Source organism: Panthera leo, chromosome C2 (assembly GCF_018350215.1).
Source record: "Panthera leo isolate Ple1 chromosome C2, P.leo_Ple1_pat1.1, whole genome shotgun sequence".
NCBI classification, from domain to species: Eukaryota; Metazoa; Chordata; class Mammalia; order Carnivora; family Felidae; genus Panthera; species Panthera leo.
This window is the reverse complement of record NC_056687.1, coordinates 134,991,353-135,009,459: the sequence shown is the minus strand read 5'-3', so window position 1 is coordinate 135,009,459 and position 18,107 is coordinate 134,991,353. Positions and strand designations below refer to the sequence as shown.

Here is an 18,107-nt window from a genome sequence, read left to right as displayed (position 1 = left end):
GTTTTTGACCAGAACTTTCTTTCCTTTTACTCTGGCTATTTTCTGTGTGTTTTGGGTTTGCTCCGTGATCTCTTCCAACTGGAAATTTTAACATTTTCTGCCTCTTCATACTTTATTCTGGCTTGAATATCACCTCCAAGGGAAAACAAAAAGTGTTTGCCTTTTAGTTAGAACCCATCTCCCATCTCAGATGCTCAGCAGTTCACATGGTCGATACCAAATTATTAGGTCAGTTTCTTTTCACAGTCTTCATCTGCCTTTGTAGTCATTTTGCAAGATGCAGATATCGTGGAAGATTTGATTCGGTCCTCACCTAAGCAATCTCACAACAGTATCTCCTGTTGAAAGATATCACCTCGAAAATCCTTCTTAAAAGGTGAAGGTACTGGTCACTAAATAGTAAAGTCAACCCACCACTGCTTCAGTCACTTGTATTTCAGCGTTCCCAAGAATGCTAAACATAGGATGTATGGGGATGAGTCCAAGAAATACGAGAAGTGGAGGTAAGAAAAAAAAATCCTGCACCTCATAACTTCATTGCTACTGCCCTGGTTTTAATAGCCCTGAAGTTTTTGCACAGCTGCCTCAAGATATGTTAGGGATAAGCCAGCATGCAAATTGAATCACATTTTGCAGTCATTAGTAGCGCTCACTAGGTAAAGGAAACTTGATTTGTTCCACAGCGAATGAAAGATTTCATTAACATTCTGAAAAATCATCCACTAGTTTTCCATGTTTGCAAACTTTTGTTTTTGTGTATTAGAATTTCTTTGTTCCCAGCACACCTGTTGATACAAAAGGGCTCAGGAAGGAGAGGGGGGAACAAAAAAGAGTTACTGTTTAGGGATGCTGTTTTCTGTATGGAGTTTGAAAATATTGAGTATTTTGAGTGTGAGAGAAGAGCATGTCTTTTCATTCAATTTAATTAGATTACAAAAATCCCATTGTTCAAAAAAAGATTACAGTTTTCTTTGTGGACCCTGCTCCACTACCCTGTCTAATAAAAGAACAGTTTTCATGTATCTGTTAACAAGTCATAGTTGAAGATTCAGTAGAAAGTAGTTCGCAAAACTTTATCTTGCCCAACTCAGGCCACTTTCCCCAGCCACCGAGCAGCTGTTCTTTTGCATTGCTGTTGGATCCTCCTGAAAACATACAGGAAAGTACAATTGGCTATATGCTGTTTTCTTTCAGACCCACTATTTGCATTTTTCATTGTTGAAATCACCGATATCATTTACAGTGAAGCTCATCTTTTTATTCCAAGCTGACAGGAATGGGAGGGCATGTTTCTGAATATCTATGGCAGATAGAGATAGGGCGATGGTAACTAATTTACAAGCTCACAGATGGTTTATATAACAACTTGGACGTAAACTTCATCTTTCAGAGAAAGCATTGAGGATTGCAAAGAGTGGTGATCACAGTCCCGCTGCTATCATGCCGTGTGGCCCCAGGCAAGTCATTTAACCTCTCAGGCTCTGAACTTCCCCTTTAGGAAGGTAAAATTGGTTGGGTCAGATTATGTCTGACCCAGTGTCCCTTGCAGTTCCGACTTCTGTGTGTTTGTTGCTGAAACAGGTGCACAAGTATGAAAGAGGATGCTATTTTGATTGAAGGTACTGCCGACAGGTGTGTTAGTCTAGGAATGAGTCACAGAGGAGGTAAGGTTTTGAATACTGACAGGGCTTAGTTTGGTGGGGGGACAGACAAAGTCCTATTTTGGGGCCTGTAGCCAGAAAGCATTCATAGGTGGGATAGAGTGGGGAGGATTGATTGTTTGAGATCCAGTGTGAAAACTTCATGTTGATAATAGATGAACTGAGGCTCTCGTAAAGTCATCTGAGACTGGTTATTACCTACCTGAAAGACCTCTGTCTCATTATCAAGGACCTAGAGGAACCAGTACAGTATGGACATGAGGTGAGCTCAGTTCAGTTGGGGAACGAGCTTGGCTTAACATGTGGCAGGGCAGTGGTTTGCCAAAACAGTGTGACTGGAAGGTTGCTAAAGAGTGTCCTCCTTAAACACATTTTTTGTTTGTTTGTTTGCTTGGTTTTTTTTAACCGATGCCTGAAATTCTGCCTTTAACATCTCACTGTTTGGGGACTGGTGCAAGTCATGGGAAGGATAACACATTAAAGAGGAAAAACTATTCTTGGTCCATGAGAAATCCCAGGTTTGGAAGAGATCAGTGAAAGAGAAAGTACACCAGAAAAAGGAGGCAGGGAATGACAGCTCAGTTGAAGGAATAGCTTGAAGCCCGTGTTTGCAAGTTCATAAATTGGTACCTGTAGCATTTAATAGCTGCTGAGGAGTGCCCATTCCCACATGTCTCCTTTAAATGTTTACCCATTTACTAATGGTGCCAGCACGAGTGCTACTTGTTATGGGTGCTACTTGGCTGGTTCATTGATGGAGTATTTGGTGGTTTAAATGAAATGTAGATTAGCTAAAAATAAATTACTTTCAATAAGGTCAAGGAAGTGAAAGCTGTAAATAAAATATACATTCACAAACAGACAAATGCTATTAGGAAATCCAGCTCAGTCCATGCCAAGCTGTTACTGTCTAAATTGCCTTCTTTCTTCCTGGCTTGCAATTAATTTTTGCTTGTGTGTTTGGAGATTGGGGGAAGGGTAATAGCCTAATGGGTAATGATTTTATTTTAGTATTTTGATTAAAGAGACTAAATAACTTGGACCCTGGATAACCATAAGGACTAAAGCCTTATCCATCAAGCTTAATTTCTAGACAGAAAGTTGCATTGTATTTCTGGATACGTTGAGCATTGTGCTTCATATATAGTGAGGAGACGGATGTGTGCTCGGGTATTTTCTCCCTGTCCCACCCCCAGCCCACCCCCACCTACCATCTTTCCCATTCACTTTTTTCCTTGCTTTAATCCTCTATTTGACTAGCTTCCTTCTTGCCCTCTCCTCAGATCTCAAAGGCAAATACTCTATAACCGTTTGCTCTTTGAAAAGTGGTGACGAGAGCAAGGGCTGCTTGCCTGGCGCTTTGATTACTCTGGTTTCCTAGCCTTTCATAGGTCCCCGCGCCCCATAGGACGCCCATGTCACTGTTCGGTTCCTTTCCCTGCCTCCATCCTCTCTCTCTGCCCTGCTGCCTTATCCCCCTTCTGTTTGGGAAACCCAGGTGTCTTCAGAAAACCTCCTTAGTGTTCCTCTTTTGGCAGATGGACATTTCTCAAAGGATACTCTGCTAATCTTGTCCACCTTTGCAGTTACTCGGCTGGTAGGAAGTTAACTAAATTAGTATACGGTTGCTTTGTTCAGAGGTTGTGAACCGTTTTGTGAGTTTGTAACGGGACCAGGAAGAAAGAGTGAGGTATATATGTGCTAGCGTAATTGTGAATCAGAGATTTTTAAACTGGAAAAACTGTTGTTTTATGAATGAAATCTCATCCAGCCCTGACATAAATAAATCAAAAGCCTTCCCCCATTTTGATTGACTTGAGGACTGGACGGAGGTGGCCCTTCTCATCGATCATGGCACTGTTGAGATGCCCTGATCGAAACCTGGGGCTCCTGAGGACATAGTCTGGGAACCATTGCACTGAACTAGTGATTAACTCTTTTCCTCCAACCGTCTCTAACAGGCTTGGTCCTTTAGTGGCAAAAATAAAATAAAATAAAATCTATTCCATGAATCCATAAATAACCAAAATTTTCTAAACTACTAGGAGCTTATAGAAGATAGCTGTAGAAAAATATTTGAAATGTGTGTGTGTGTGTGTGTGTGTGTGTGTGTGTGTGTATTGGAGTATAAATGTGTGTATACACACACATGCACGTGGAGTGATGGGAGTTCTTAACTGTAGCCCACCTTCCCCCCAGGGGTCCATGAACTTGGGAAAAAGAAAGCTTTATTCTCACTAACATTTTACTGAAGTTTGACATTTTATTCAATTATCAATATAGCCAATAAATCATAGTAGTATTAACAATACCTATGAACTTGTCACCAGTAAAAATCACAAATATTTTCATAGCACATTAAGTTACTGCAGATATCTCAAAATATTATCTTTGCTAACCACTATAAAATCACAGTAGTTATCAGATCTGTTGTTAGGTACTGTTATTGAGTGTGTTAATAAAGAAGCATTTATATCACTGTATCACAAATTTTTGATAACCGTATTTCAGCATAATTGGTTTTCTTCATAATCTTATGCATTTTATTTCAGGCGCATAAAAACATTGTTCTGGAAAGGCATCATCTGTGGGCTTTACCAGCTTGCCAGAAGGGTCGATGGCACAAAAAAAAAAATGAGATCAATGATTAGATAAATTATATGTAGGGGGAAAATTACATATTTTTTTAGTACATTAGCTGAAGAATTCTTGAATTTGCAGGGGAAACCTTTGTTATTTATGACTTTATACTATGCTTATTTTTCAAGGGTCCTTCACTTCAGAGCACGTAAGCAGGGGTTAGATTCATTGCCATAACGTTTAAAACAACAACAGCAAAAACAGAAACCTATTGGCAGCCTTTTCTCCAACATGCTGATGCCACATACAGATGACTTTGTGAGCAAGGGCCTTTGCCCTTCGACTGGAGACTGCGTCCAGGGGGCTTCACCTTTAATATCAACTTACATCTGAAGTGTAAGCTGTTCTTTCCTCACTGGACTATAAGTGCTGGCGGAAATGACTCCCTATTATATCTGTCCCCACATCTCCTCTTAGCCTGCACAGTAGGTGGCACATAGATGGCACTTAATAATTATTTGTAGAAGAACAAAATGATTCAGAAACACATTTCATCCGTTCTCAATTTTGCCCTCACAAAACCCAGCACATTCCTAAAGGAGCTCTGGTGGGAGGAGGGAGATTCTGTGCTCCGAAAGACAGAGTAGGGTCACACTCCTGTCCCCCTCCCCCGGGGCCCTCTCGGAGCCTGCCTTCCCCAGGTATAAGACAGTTTCAGTGGTCCTGAGGAGTGACTCAGATGACCTGTGCAGAGAGCTCAGCCTCCCCTGTCTCCTTTTATTGGTAAAATTATAACCCGGCCATTGTCACTGGGATCCACGTGATGCTTCTAGAAATATTTATGCCTTCTTTTTTTGATGTGTCCTTGGGAATCACAAGATTTGAATCCCTCAATTAAGCCAACCTCTGATTAGTAGGTTTGCATAATGGATAAAATGATGTGGGTTTTGGCCACAAAATGGGTGTTACTTTATCAGCAAAATCATAAGCAACTCGGGAGCTCATAATGACCCTGCCCGCTTGATTGTTCCTCTTAGGATATGAGTCCCATAACTTTTACAATCCCGAATTGCCTTCCTCTGGTTTTAAAAATTCTTTGTTATCTTTCCTAGGATATCATAGAGGGAAGATTTAAATTTTTAATTCCTAGCCCCTAAATATGCATAATGGGACATATAGTTCATTCTAGGAGATGTCTGCAGTGTTGAAAAGTTTTATATAAACCAACTAAAAATGCATTGGAGGAAATATTTGTTTAAAATAACCTGTAGCAAGTTATTTTTGTAAGCAGATAAATCCCTGTATCAAGTAGATCATCACCGAAAAATTATTTGTTTTATAAGCTCAAGTTTTTATAGGTTTGGTTTCTTCTTTTTTTTTGCACGTAGCATATATGGATATTCAGCAACATTCTTTTCTTCATGATCTTCATAGTTTTGAAAAGACAAATACACCCTGTAAAACTTTAATGGTGACTTTAGGGTACCACATGATGAGACATTTGCTTCATAACATTGCTGTGTACGAGTCCGTATTTATTTGAGTTGAGGGGTTTAGGAAAAGTGAAGTTTCCCATTCAGCTTCTTGAAACAATCCGATGTTGTATTTGCTTTTGACAGAAGCCTTTAATCGTGCTACCCTGCCTCCTTAAACCTAGTAAGATGAGCTCAGTTTGCGTCTTAGTTTTTTTGAACTGCAGCATCATGATGAATGCAAGTTTTGGGACTTTGCTACAATACATGATACCCTCAGGAATTACAGAGAGGTATACGGTTTCTTGCCACTAACTAAATGATCCAGATTGTGCAATTTTTACAGCTCTCTCTCTCTCTCCCTCGAACTTACTGCCACTGCAGTGTTACAGGGAATCCTTTGCTGCATTTTTACACTCACTCATTCAAGCGTGAGCCTCAGGGCATGTCCAGGCCCCTTGGATGAAGGAAAATGAAGACTATGTCACTCAAAGGGCTATTTGTGTGGACGTTTGTTTATGATAAATGTAATTCAGCTGAGATGGGGGGTGGGGCAGGGAGCTGAATTAAAGAAACCCATCAGCGTTAGTTCGTGGAAGAAATGCTCTGGCCTCAACCAGAGCAGTAGGAATGGAAAATAAGGAACCAATTCAAGAAATGTTCTGAAGGAGTAGAATTGGCAGGAATTCATCATGATTGTTCTCTTTATAAAGCAAGCCGACAAGAAATATCAGATTTTTAATTGAAGCTGTTTGCTAAGTTTTTTTTATTGAAAACATACAGCTACTATAAAAAAATGCAAGCATAAAGAAGAACGTAAGGAAATACTCAGAATCCCAAATTAACTAAAGATAGCCTGATTTATGTTCTTTATACACACATATGTATACGTATACATATATATGTGCACATGTATATATATGTCTTACATTTATTCATATGCTATACATATCTTTTACTATCTAAAGATAGATTTAAGTTATATTCTATGTTTCCTATCACAAATAATGCTAACATGAACGTTATTATAGTTAAATATTTGTATACCTCTTTATCATTTATTTATTTATTAAAACAAACTTTTTTAATGTTTATTTATTTTTGAGAGAGAGAGAGAGCACGAGCAGGGGAGAGGCAGAGAGAGAAGGAGACCCAGAATCTGAAGCAGGATCCAGGTTCTGAGCTATGAGCACAGAGCCCAACATGGGGCTCGAACCCACAAACCGTGAGATCATGACCTGAGCCAAAGTTGGACGCTTCACTGACTGAGCCACCCAGGCACCCCTCTTTATCATTTATTTAGAACAAATTCTTAAAAGTAGAATTATTGGGTAAAAAAAGCCTTTTGTGTTTTAAAGGTGATTACTAGATAATTCTACATTCAACATTTCCACATTGCCCGTCAGCAAGATTATACCAGTTTATACTTCAAATAACAGCCTTTCAGCCCAGGTGGCTAGGTGGGTGTTGATGCTATTGAGTTAAACTACATATGAGGAGAACGTAGTCTATAAGAGGAAGATATTGGGTTCAGTTTGGGATGTGATAACTGAGCTGTTTTCATTAACTCCCCAGATATTCAAATTCCTTTGGATTATCTTTGTGATAATGGCAACAATAATAAAAATAGTGAGAGCTGACATTCGTCATACTGCTTCTGTGTGCCGAACCCCTTGCACGGATTGTCTCTTTTAACTCACACAACCCTATGAGTAGTGGTAAAGTTACCCCCATTTGCAGAGGAGAAAATTGAGGTCTAAAGAAGTTGAAAAGCTTGACCAAAGATACAGGGCTGGTAAATAGTGGAATAGGAATACATATTCAAACCCAGGCTTGCTTTTTTTTTTTTTTTTTAACTTTGTTGCTTTTTTTTTTAATGATTTTTAAAAATTTTGTTTTACTTTATTTTGAGAGATAGAGAACGAGCAAGCAGGGGAGGGGCAGAGAGAAAGAGAGAGAAAGAATCCCAGGCAGGCTCCGCACTGTCAGCACAGAGCCCGACATGGGCCTTGATCTCATGAATCATGAGATCATGATCTGGGCCGAAATCAGGAGTCAGACACTTAACCGACTGAGCCACCCAGGCACCCCAAACCCCAGGCATTCTTAATAAATGGGTCTTAGAAGTACAGCATGTAAAGGAGGTGAGGTCACAGTACTTGAGTATTCTCAAGAAAGTCCAGTATGGGAAAGAGCTATAGCGAAAGAATGGTACATACAAGCAACTGATCTACCTATTTTTCCCAGCACATTGATAATTCATTTTCCTCCCTTTTTTCATTATCCTCACCATTTTATATATTGCCTATTCTTCAAGGCCAAGTCAATATCACTTTTCATCAGTGTAGAGTTTCTGGACCACACAGACCATCTCTTCTTCCTCGCCACTTGGATCTCCCTTGGGGTCTGTCCATCATTGACCTCTATCACTCACTGCCTTGTACTGGCAGTTATTTCTGAATGCTTCCCAAATACACTGTGAGCCTTTTTAAGGCAAGTGCTTTCAATTTAAGTTCATCAGACCTTTTTGTAGTTATCATGGACCAGGCACTGGGCTGAATGTGTTCTATTTCGTATGTACCAGTCACAGTCCTGTGAGATTAATACTCCTATTGTCTGCACTTTGTAGAGGAGGAGCTGAGGCTCGAAAAGGTAATTTGCTCAAGTTCACATACATAAATGCCTACATGGGATATAACCCTTTATCAATATACTGAGGTGTTTGAGCATTACTAGGAGAGTTAGTGTTTGGATGGGCAGAAAAAAGGAGAAAGGGCTTTCCTTCAGGATGAAGGATGGAGAATAGAAAGTGGGGAAGTGCTGGGCAACAGCTCATAAATAATCCAGTGAATTAGGACATGAATGGGATTGGGAGTAGCCTTCAGGGCAGCCCCATGGAGTGTGAGCATTTTCTCTGTGATGGGAAGCCTTTGAAGGGCATTTTGAACAGTAAGATAACTTTGGGCAGTTTGAAAGACCAGAGCAATGATTTTCATCCCAGCATCTCTTTTCTAAGAGCATCTCAGAGATGGCTAAGGGGATTCAAGAAAGCTTAGTTAAACCTGTGTATTTACCTGGCAGGAAGTTCCATAGGCTAAGTTAGACATCACATGTATTTGTTCCTTTAGGTGTCACAACTTCGTATGATAGCTCTAGTCATCATCGGTGCACTGTTTCCCCTGAGTTAAGAAAAGGCATGATTAGTTAAATGGTTTTTTGTCCAGAAATCAAAATAATTGTCCATTTGGAATAATTAAAAAGAATGCTTGGTACCTAAGAGCATACTTCAAGGGAGACGACTCCCAGGCTGACAAGTCAGTGGTGGACGACAGGTGGAAAGGAGTCGTGGATTCTGCACGATAGAAGAAAGGCTGACATTGATGGACCTTGGGAGTACTGACTTTTCTGTTTTTTAACGACACTATTTATGGAGAGTGAGAAGAGAATAAAAACTTAAGTACGATATTAAGGCACAGTGTGTATAAATGTTAAACAGGAGCCAAATCATATCACTGAAATTTATGTAGTGTCGAAAATACATCTTAGATTGAGGAGAGAAAACAAAAAAAAATTCTTTTTGAGACCATATTCAAGAAGCAGGCTTGTAAGCCACATTTTTGTTTGCTTCACTTAAATTTTCACTTAAATTCACTTTTTATCTACTCTGGCCAAACTGTCATCTGATAATCTTACTATAGATCAAACAATCTGTAGCAAAAGAAAAAAAAAACACTATATTTACGTGTGCCATAAAGCCAGTGGCTTTGACAAGGTAGAAAAGAGGGGAACATAAAAGCTATTTTCATTTTTTTACTTAAATTTTAAGCAAAATTGCATGCTGAAGATTATTTACCAATGATTCTGATTATTCAAAATTCACTAAATTTTAGTGGGAGCTTTTCCTCACATTGTATGAGCATTTCTTTTTGCTACTCAGAAATCTCCAGAAACTCTGCTTGGATGTGTTTAACCTTTTAAAGATAAAGTGGCAAAAATTTACTCAGGAGAAATTGACCAGTAGCCACTGTATGTCCTGTTTCCACAGTACGGAAACCCACAGATTTTTGGCTGAGATACTGAGCCCCTTCAATAACCTGGAGAGGGTTTACAACAGTGCCAGTTTAGAAGTGTAAAACTAGTAATAGTTTTAAAATATCATGATTTTTTTTTTCTTTTCAGCAAATACAGGTATCAGAAACCATACCTTGAAAATAAATATATTTGGGGAATACATACACACGGGTATTCTATTTAAAATATGTTTCTTTTTAAAAGCCCTCTTTAAATACAGTGGAAGTAATGTGCTACTTTTAGCATGAAAATTTATTGGTATGTCTCCTTTCAAACTTATTTCCCGTGTTTTCTTTAATAAGACCAATGTTAACGTAGCAGGCAAAGTTACTCAGTGCCTGCTGAGATTTTCTTCACAGAACACAAAGTAGATGTTATTAAACTGGGGAGAAAGATTAATGTATTTCCTACTAATTCCATAGAGGAGAACATGTATCTTTATTAATGTTAATGGTGGGGGCCTCTCATTATGTTATAGAATTATCTGCTTTAGCAAAGGTTTTTCTTCTAAAGAACTTCATAACATTTAAAGGTTAATATGTTAGGTAAAGAACAGTATCTTAAGATAAGTGTTTTTATTACAGGACATGATGGGATGGTTTTTATTAAATTACATGATGATTTGAATGGGGAAGAAGAAAAAGTGCCCTGCTTCTTGCCCTCAACTTTAATGCCTTTAATCAAATAATGACCTTCTGGAAAATAGTTAATTTTAAGCATTTGGAAAGATCAATACCACTTTGCCACCAAAAAATGGCCTGGACGATGAAATTTGATGTATTTAAAGTATCATTTCACCCTCTTAACCTAGTAAATAATTTAAAATGCTTTCAATATTGTTTTGCTACTGTTCTGTTTCCCGCTGTTTGAAGTGTTACGACTGTTCTCGAGGAAAAGAAAAAGGGTAGAAGTTGGTGTGTGAAGCATCCGGGCCCCTCCAATCTGGAAGTGGGGTTTTGCCTCCATTGGGTCCTGTGTCTGCAGTAGGGCCCCAAAGAGGTGATAATGTGTTAATACTGTATTTGAGGCAGAGTGTAGTAAAAGGCATAAAAAGTATGAAAATGGAACCCTTCTGGAATGTTAAAGGCATGGCTTACGCCGCCATCGTTCGCTTTGCGTCTTTGTGATATCTGTAAACCTTCATGCTAAAGGTGAAAGATTCTGCAACTCTGACAATTAGAACCCATTTTCCCCCCAGCTTATAGAACATTGATACGAAATTACCCTTGAGTGCCGACAGCTTTGTAAATAAAAAAAAAAATTGCCCTCTATTAGCATGTTTGTGGGCAGATTAAAAACTGTCTTCATTAGCATAAGTAACACTTACGGATTCTTTTAAAAGTAGAAAATTATTTGCTGAATGATAAATTGCTAGCTTTATAGTTAGTTGTTGTTGAAAATGTACTCATTCAAAATGCCTGGTGTAGTTTAGTCTACAATACTGAATTTTTTGTGTTGGAAGTACTATTTAATGGATTATGTACTTAATCCTTGTTCCTACTACTTGCTAAAATGTAATTCATGCTTTCCACTAAAATGTTTGTATCAAATACGTCCCTATTTAGATTGATTTCTTTTAATATCATATATTATTATACTATATGCCCCAGAGATTGGAACAAAATACTCCTGCAAATAACACATAAAAGATGAGGGTGAGGGGGAATAAACACAGACTATAAAATGTTTTGCTTTTTAGAACTCACATTACCGTTCCGTTTTTTAAGATGTATTTTTCCTTCTTAGTTGCAGCAAGAATTGTCATTTTCTTTCTTCTTTTTTCTTGTAGCTCTAGGATTTAAAATGTATATGCATATAACAATAACATATACGTATCTGTATATTGCATTAAATGATTTTTTTTTCCTCAGAGAATACTGAAGCCTATTTTCCCCTGGAAAGCTCGTTGTGTTATGTGTTCCCAGCTCTGTCACAGAACAGGCCCTGTAAGGGTTCTCTTTTTATGTTTGTGAGACTGTATAGGTACAATAAATTCATTCAGGAAAGGAGGTTACTTTTCTGACTCAATTAAAATCATTGTGTACCCTTCTCCGTTCAGATGTTCGAAGTGAATTGACTTGAATTAATTGTTCTAAAAAGAGTGAAGTGGAAATCAGGGATCGAGTTTGGTTGGAAATTAGCAGCTGAGAGATGAGGGTGCCAGGATTTTTATTTAAATGTGGTACAACAAGATTCTGTCAGTAAAGCACATCATTAGAATATTGAGTTTAGAACTGCTAATTTTTCCTTTAAAATGAGCATACAGTCATGTGTTTCATGGACCATAATAAATTGCCATTGTGTTGTCATTGAGTTTGTTTTGCTTTTTTTCAGTACTGGTTTGGCAGTCATTCTGCATTTTCTCTTTTCCTTCCCCGCCCCTCCCCCATCTTACTTTTTTTTTTTTTTTTTAATAGATCCCTCACCAAAACCCGTCCGAAGAATGTTATTTATTTCATGCGGTCTTAGGTTTAGCATCTTCTGCACCGTTTTCTTGCTTACGGTAGCAAGACATTTGCAGATGGTTCTTGGTTACTATAAAGTACATAACAGTATTTCCTTTGTGGCAGATGGATTTAAGACTTTTAGTTCTCAATAAATGTAGGTTTACAATACATAACTTTACAGGATTTGTGTTGTATATAACAGGTTTGAACATATTATCTCAGAATTCATCTGCATGGCATTTTCAGCTTATTCAGGGTTCAAGCCAGTTTTTTTAAGTAATGGGGGAGCGCTGTGATTGATAGCAACAGCTCAAGGCGTGATTTTGAATGGAAACAAAGGGTTTAGAACAGAAGGTGTCAAATTAAACTTTGTCAGTTTGAAAAGTAGTAACATCCTGAAAGTATTACTAATTTATTTACATGTGGCTACTGTTTATATTTTGCCCTCTTTATATGCAGTGTAATGTTGCTTGGCAAATTGACTACACTTAAAGTTTAGGTTGTTCCTTGTGCCATTTTAGTTTTCTGAGCATGGATTGGTCTTATTATTTTAAGGCTGTTACGCTCCTGTCTTTCCTACTGTACGGAACAGTTGTGATCTAATTTGATTTGGGGAGTAGCTCACTACTCCCGCCTGTGGTCTTAGAATATTTCAAGTCCCAGAGACCTCTCTTAAAAATGTAATTATGTTCACATTTTGCAGCAAAGTCCTGCATTTCATTCCTTGCCTCTCCTCTACCAAGCAGATCTGTACATTTATCACTTAAAAACCCATACAGTGCTTAGGGGAATCATCATTATTTGTCAGATATTGTAATATTCTGACACGTTGCTTGTCTTACCAAGTTTCTTGGCTCTAATAGTATCACTTATGGAAAAGTGACCTAGAAAAAGGTATTGGGGAATTAGAAAGCATTTGGCTTTTTTAGTCACTTTGTGCAAAAACCTAGATCAGATTACTGTCATCATTAATAGAGTCTCAGTCGATAGGATTTGAGGTAGTCAGAATATTCCAAGGTATTTAAATAGTATTAGAATAAATTAATCTTATTTTTGCCAGTGTAAATTGGGAATGAGCCAATGTCTCTGCTGACAAAGAACTAGCGTATCAAAATGTCTGTTTTCCGTTATTTTCCAAGAGAGACACACGTCAAGAAAAGCACTCCCCCTTTTTAATTTTTTTTTTTCTTTTTGGAATACCCTTGTAGAACTAACAGTTCCCAGCTGCACCGTTAAATATTTTTCTAAGAAGCATCTGATTTCAGTCTCTTAAAATCATCATGTCTCTTGAAAGGCTAGCAGAGACAAGCTTCAAACTTATAATTCATCAAATTATTTTTAGATAAGGAATTAGAAGTATTATTTAAGGGCAGAGGTTAATAGCAAACTACTGGAAATGTTATGGTAGTCATGGGCAATTAATAAAAATAAGGATCCATTCATCAGTGTAGAGACACAGAAGTGACAATATGAGCAAAATATTTGTCGAATGAGTCACGGCTCTTTTTCTGAAATATTTGTTAAACCAGCATGAGTGTGATTGTTTAGGAATTAGCTATCATTATTAGCCATTTTAAAAGAACTAATGATTTTCTTTTCCAAAGAACATCTGTGATCCACATGTTTTTTCACATATATCCGAGTGCTAACTGATCTCTGTGTTACTTTAAAAAGTTTTTCTAAAGGATTGGAAAAATTATTGGAGTGTTTCAGCTCCCTCCAAGAAGCTTTTCTTATGTGAATTATTCTTAATTTAACTTTCAGCAATTTTTAGTTACAGGCATTTAGTTCTTAAAAAAAAAAACAAAACAAAACCTTAGCTGCTCAATGCTTAGCACTTAGTGGGCCAATATACAATACCAGCTAAGTACAAAACCCCCCAAATCCCGACTTTTCTGTTCTGTTTTTAATGCGCCCTCTAACATCTTGAAAGATAAATAGAACTGCAGTAGTTTCCTCCGTGTAGGCATGGGGGCCTGTCAATTGCCGTAGCTGAAGAATGGAGGAGGAAAGCCATCTTAACCATAGTTAATATTCAAGCCTACAGGAAGATATATATCTGAAACCTGCACAGCATCCAACTTAGAGGTAAAGTATAAAGAAATAGCTGAGATGTAGGAAAATATAAAATATTTTCGTGGCTCAATCCAGATAGCAAATATTTGCCAATAAGAGCTAAATAAACATCTCCAGGGCACATGTGCAAGTGGGTCTCAAATACTCAAATACAGTTTGAGAGTTAATGTTATACTCCTATAGAGCGAAAATATGACACATCAAGATATTTTTCTGGAAATAAACGTAGAATCGCCATGGTTAGGAAAGAAGCACATTCAGTGACATGCTCATCACAATTATTACTTTTTTTCACTAATATTCTTGCCGGTAAATCTTCAGTTTACTGCCTGCTCTCTCAGCCTTGAATTATGCATTCAGTGGCACTGAATGAGTGCATGATTGCGTGACCATCTCCTTGTACGTATTTGTTTAATTAAGAGACCTGTTGAGTAGAGAAACAAATGTCTTAGAAAAAAATAGATCTCATGAGGTTTAGCAACAGTCACTCACCCTTGGCTGGTTAGTAGGTGGGTCTTGGGAAGCTAATGTTAGCAGCTCTCCATCTTTTCTTTTAAATTCTCTCACGTAGGCCATTTGGGGCAGAATGGGCCTTGTTTCTTTTCGCTGTATGTTGCAGTTAGAAGGGGAAGGGGAATTTTCTCCGGTAGTTCAGTATGGGACGAATGGAGAAAAGTCATACCGTTCCCTGGTCTCACCCCGTACAACAACAGCAGCAATACACCAAAAAAACTTTCGTTGGCCGGTTCTAAAACGCAGATGATAAAGAAATTGTGCTTTTTCCACTCCCATCGAACTAATTTAGTTGGCATTTCCAAGAAATCCCTTCATCTTCGGTCAAGTCCCTAAAGCAGAGCCTAAGACAGGAATCAAGTGTCTAGGCTTTTATGAGAGACCTAGAAGGAGTGAGGAAGGATAGGGAAGAGGTAGGGGTCCGGTAAGAGGTATGGTCTCAGGTGGTCTGTATTGATGGGGGAAGGGAGTAAGAAGAATGGGGAGGGCCATCTCTGTTGAGTAAATTGAAGGGTTGAGTGAGTGGTCCCTTGAGGGGAAGAGGACAGGAACGTTGTACCACTGGGTCAGCCAGTCACTGGCCACCCCAGGGTGAGGGGGTCAGTGAGGACGTGGAGGAACTGTCCAGGCATCTCCAGGCGAGATGACTCCAGACATCGCCCCAGAGAAGGATGTGGCTCTGAGCTGTTAGCAGGCAGCACGGCAGCTGCAGGTGGTTGCCTTGCTGGTGAAGGGGTTTGGGTGGGACACACGCTCCCTCTCACCACCCCGTTGCTTAGTGTCCATCATGGCAGCCAAAATGAAGAACGTTCGGAATGGTGATTAGAAGATGTTAGACAGGGTCCTCTGTTGGACCACTCAGTTTTTGACAGATAATCTGAGGATCAAACATGGGACCCTTGGGGAGGCATCAGAGAGGTTCAGGTTTGGGCATTCATTGGACATTTCCTTCTCTCAGCCTAGGAAATCTATTAAAATTCTTGCCTGATGAATCATATATTGCACACTGCAGTGGGCAGAAAAAAAACAGGCCCTGAGATGTTTTTCTGGAAAGTTGTTTCTGGGAGAATTCTTCTAATGCCCATTCTGAGCATTACGCTTACACTAGACAACGTTCTCACTCACACTACTGCACATGTCTGTTTTCTCTCTCTCTGTCTCTCTGTCTCTCTCTCTCTCTCTGTCTCTCTCTCTCTCTCTCTCACACACACACACACACACACACACACACAAATATTTACACGTAGTTTCCTTCCTAATACAAGAAGTATAAACTTGAGGAATCCTTTTAGAAAAAAACTATTCCAAAAATCTGCCCTATCTCTTAAATACCTTCAGGATCTCAGACGGCCACTCATCAGACAAGAAAGTTGGGCACGACTAGAAGCACACTCAACTTGGCTCTTCTCATGTTTCATATATTGCAAAGTCCGTGGTAAATGTGTCTTGCCCTTGGAATCTAAAAAATATGACCCTCCTTTGAGATGCAAATCTGAACATTTATTAGAAACAGAGCCTGCCTCCCTGACACGTACAGCTATTCTTTCTTAACAGGTTAAAAAAAAATTTTTTTTAAGCAGGTTGGAGTGTTTTGAGCTTATAAAAAAAAGTTAACTTCACAGGGTCTTTTCTTTTTAGCTCTTAATGGAACATACCAGCCCCCCCACAGGCATGAACTGACCTATTATGCCCTTGTCTCCAAGGGGTGGTTGTGTGAGCTGTTACGCTGGAAAGAAGATCCCTCTCCAGAAAACAGGACTCTGTGGGAGAACCTCTCCATGATCCGAAGGTTCCTCAGTCTTCCTCAGCCAGAACGTGATGCCATTTATGAACAGGAGAGCAACGCGGTGCATCACCATGGCGACAGGCCGCCCCACATTATCCATGTTCCAGCAGAGCAGATTCAGGTTCGTTTACCTTGGCCAATTCAATATAGCACTAAGTAAATAGAGCTTTACACTTAGCAGGGAAATTAGCGTTTCTCTTCTTCCCGCCAGTCTAAACATAGGCTTTAGCAAGAGATAACAATACGCTGCCATCTTGCTCAGGGGAGTAAAGGGAAATTAACACACTTTTTCCAACATGTGTATTGTGTTCCTCTTCCCTCATCTCCCCACCCACAAAGTGGCAGGAACCCCCTTTCTAACACTTGTTTGGCAAGTGTGTTTTTGTTCGAATTGGGTGGTTTTGTGTGTGAGAGCTCAAATTTTGTTTTTGTGTTTTGAAAATCAGAATCTAAAAAAAAAAAACCCACTATTTTTCTAATGACTACCAACACTGCCCTTTAGGAAAGGGATTTTCTGTAGAGGAGGTCTGTGCAATCACAACGTTATACCTCCTTGGGTGCTGTCCAGGATGAGGAGGGGAGGGAAACCTAATTGGAATCTTGCTTCTGACTCCTTGGCCCTTCCTTCACCTTGTAGCTGTCTCCCCACACCCTCACAGAACACAGGTTAGGGGTGAGTCACGTCTGTTTGTCTTTCCTTTAGAGCCCCTCTCCCACCACCCTTGGGAAAGGAGAGTCTAGAGGCGTTTTCTTACCAGGCCTGCTGACCCCTGCACCATGGCTCGGTGCTGCTCCTCAGGTGAGCGGGCACAAGTTAACCTATGCCAGCGAGAGGGGGTGGCGTGAAGACCTGCTCTCCCTTGGTCTGGATTTTCAGACTTGCAAAGGACATACTAACCATGGTGGTAGCCAAAGACCACTGTGCCCCAGATTCAGCCGTGTGCTGAGCTGGTCATGGGACTGGTCTCCATTCATCCACTGAGGGAACGCCCCTGTGAGTTTAGATTGGGAGGCTCTACGATCATGTAGTTTGTTGGTGCCTTATGGCCTTGATTTGTATGATGTATTTCTGTTAAATCTAAGGGGATATTTTTAGCTTTCCCATATAAGAGAAAATGCCATTGCTTTGCAGAGTCCTAAAATTCTGTCTTTGTTGAATCACCTGCATTATTTCTTGGTATTGCTGTGGAAAATGTGTGTGTGTGTGTGTGTGTGTGTGTGTGTGTGTGTCTGTGTGTGTACACACACAGACACACACACACAGCTGAAAACAATAATAGGGCTATCCATCCACTAGGAAAAAAAAATCCTTGAGTGTGTATTAAAGATAAATTGGAAAAGAGAATCCCTTAGGATATCAAGCACTAAAATAATCATGAAAGCCTGAAAAACTTACTGTTTAGCAAAAACAAAAAAAAAAAAGAAAGAAAGGTGTATGTTAAGTAATAAAAATAGTACTTGTTTGAAAATGTAAATTGTTTTTAATAAAATTGTTTCTTAG

The 18,107-nt window shown here is 39.2% G+C and overlaps 1 protein-coding gene across 8 annotated transcripts in view; it reads left to right on the top strand.

The window, feature by feature from the left end:
• SATB1 (SATB homeobox 1) overlaps positions 1–18,107 on the top strand; it is a 100,076-nt gene that overhangs the window by 79,231 nt on the left and 2,738 nt on the right. For 6 of the 8 annotated variants that reach the window (XM_042903116.1, XM_042903119.1, XM_042903120.1 and 3 more), the window contains 2 exons: positions 16,524–16,727; positions 17,310–17,405. In XM_042903116.1, the coding sequence (XP_042759050.1) occupies positions 16,524–16,727; positions 17,310–17,405 (300 nt within the window). The remainder of the gene's footprint in view (positions 1–16,523; positions 16,728–17,309; positions 17,406–18,107) is intronic. The other 2 variants (XM_042903122.1, XM_042903121.1) reach the window with 1 other exon arrangement.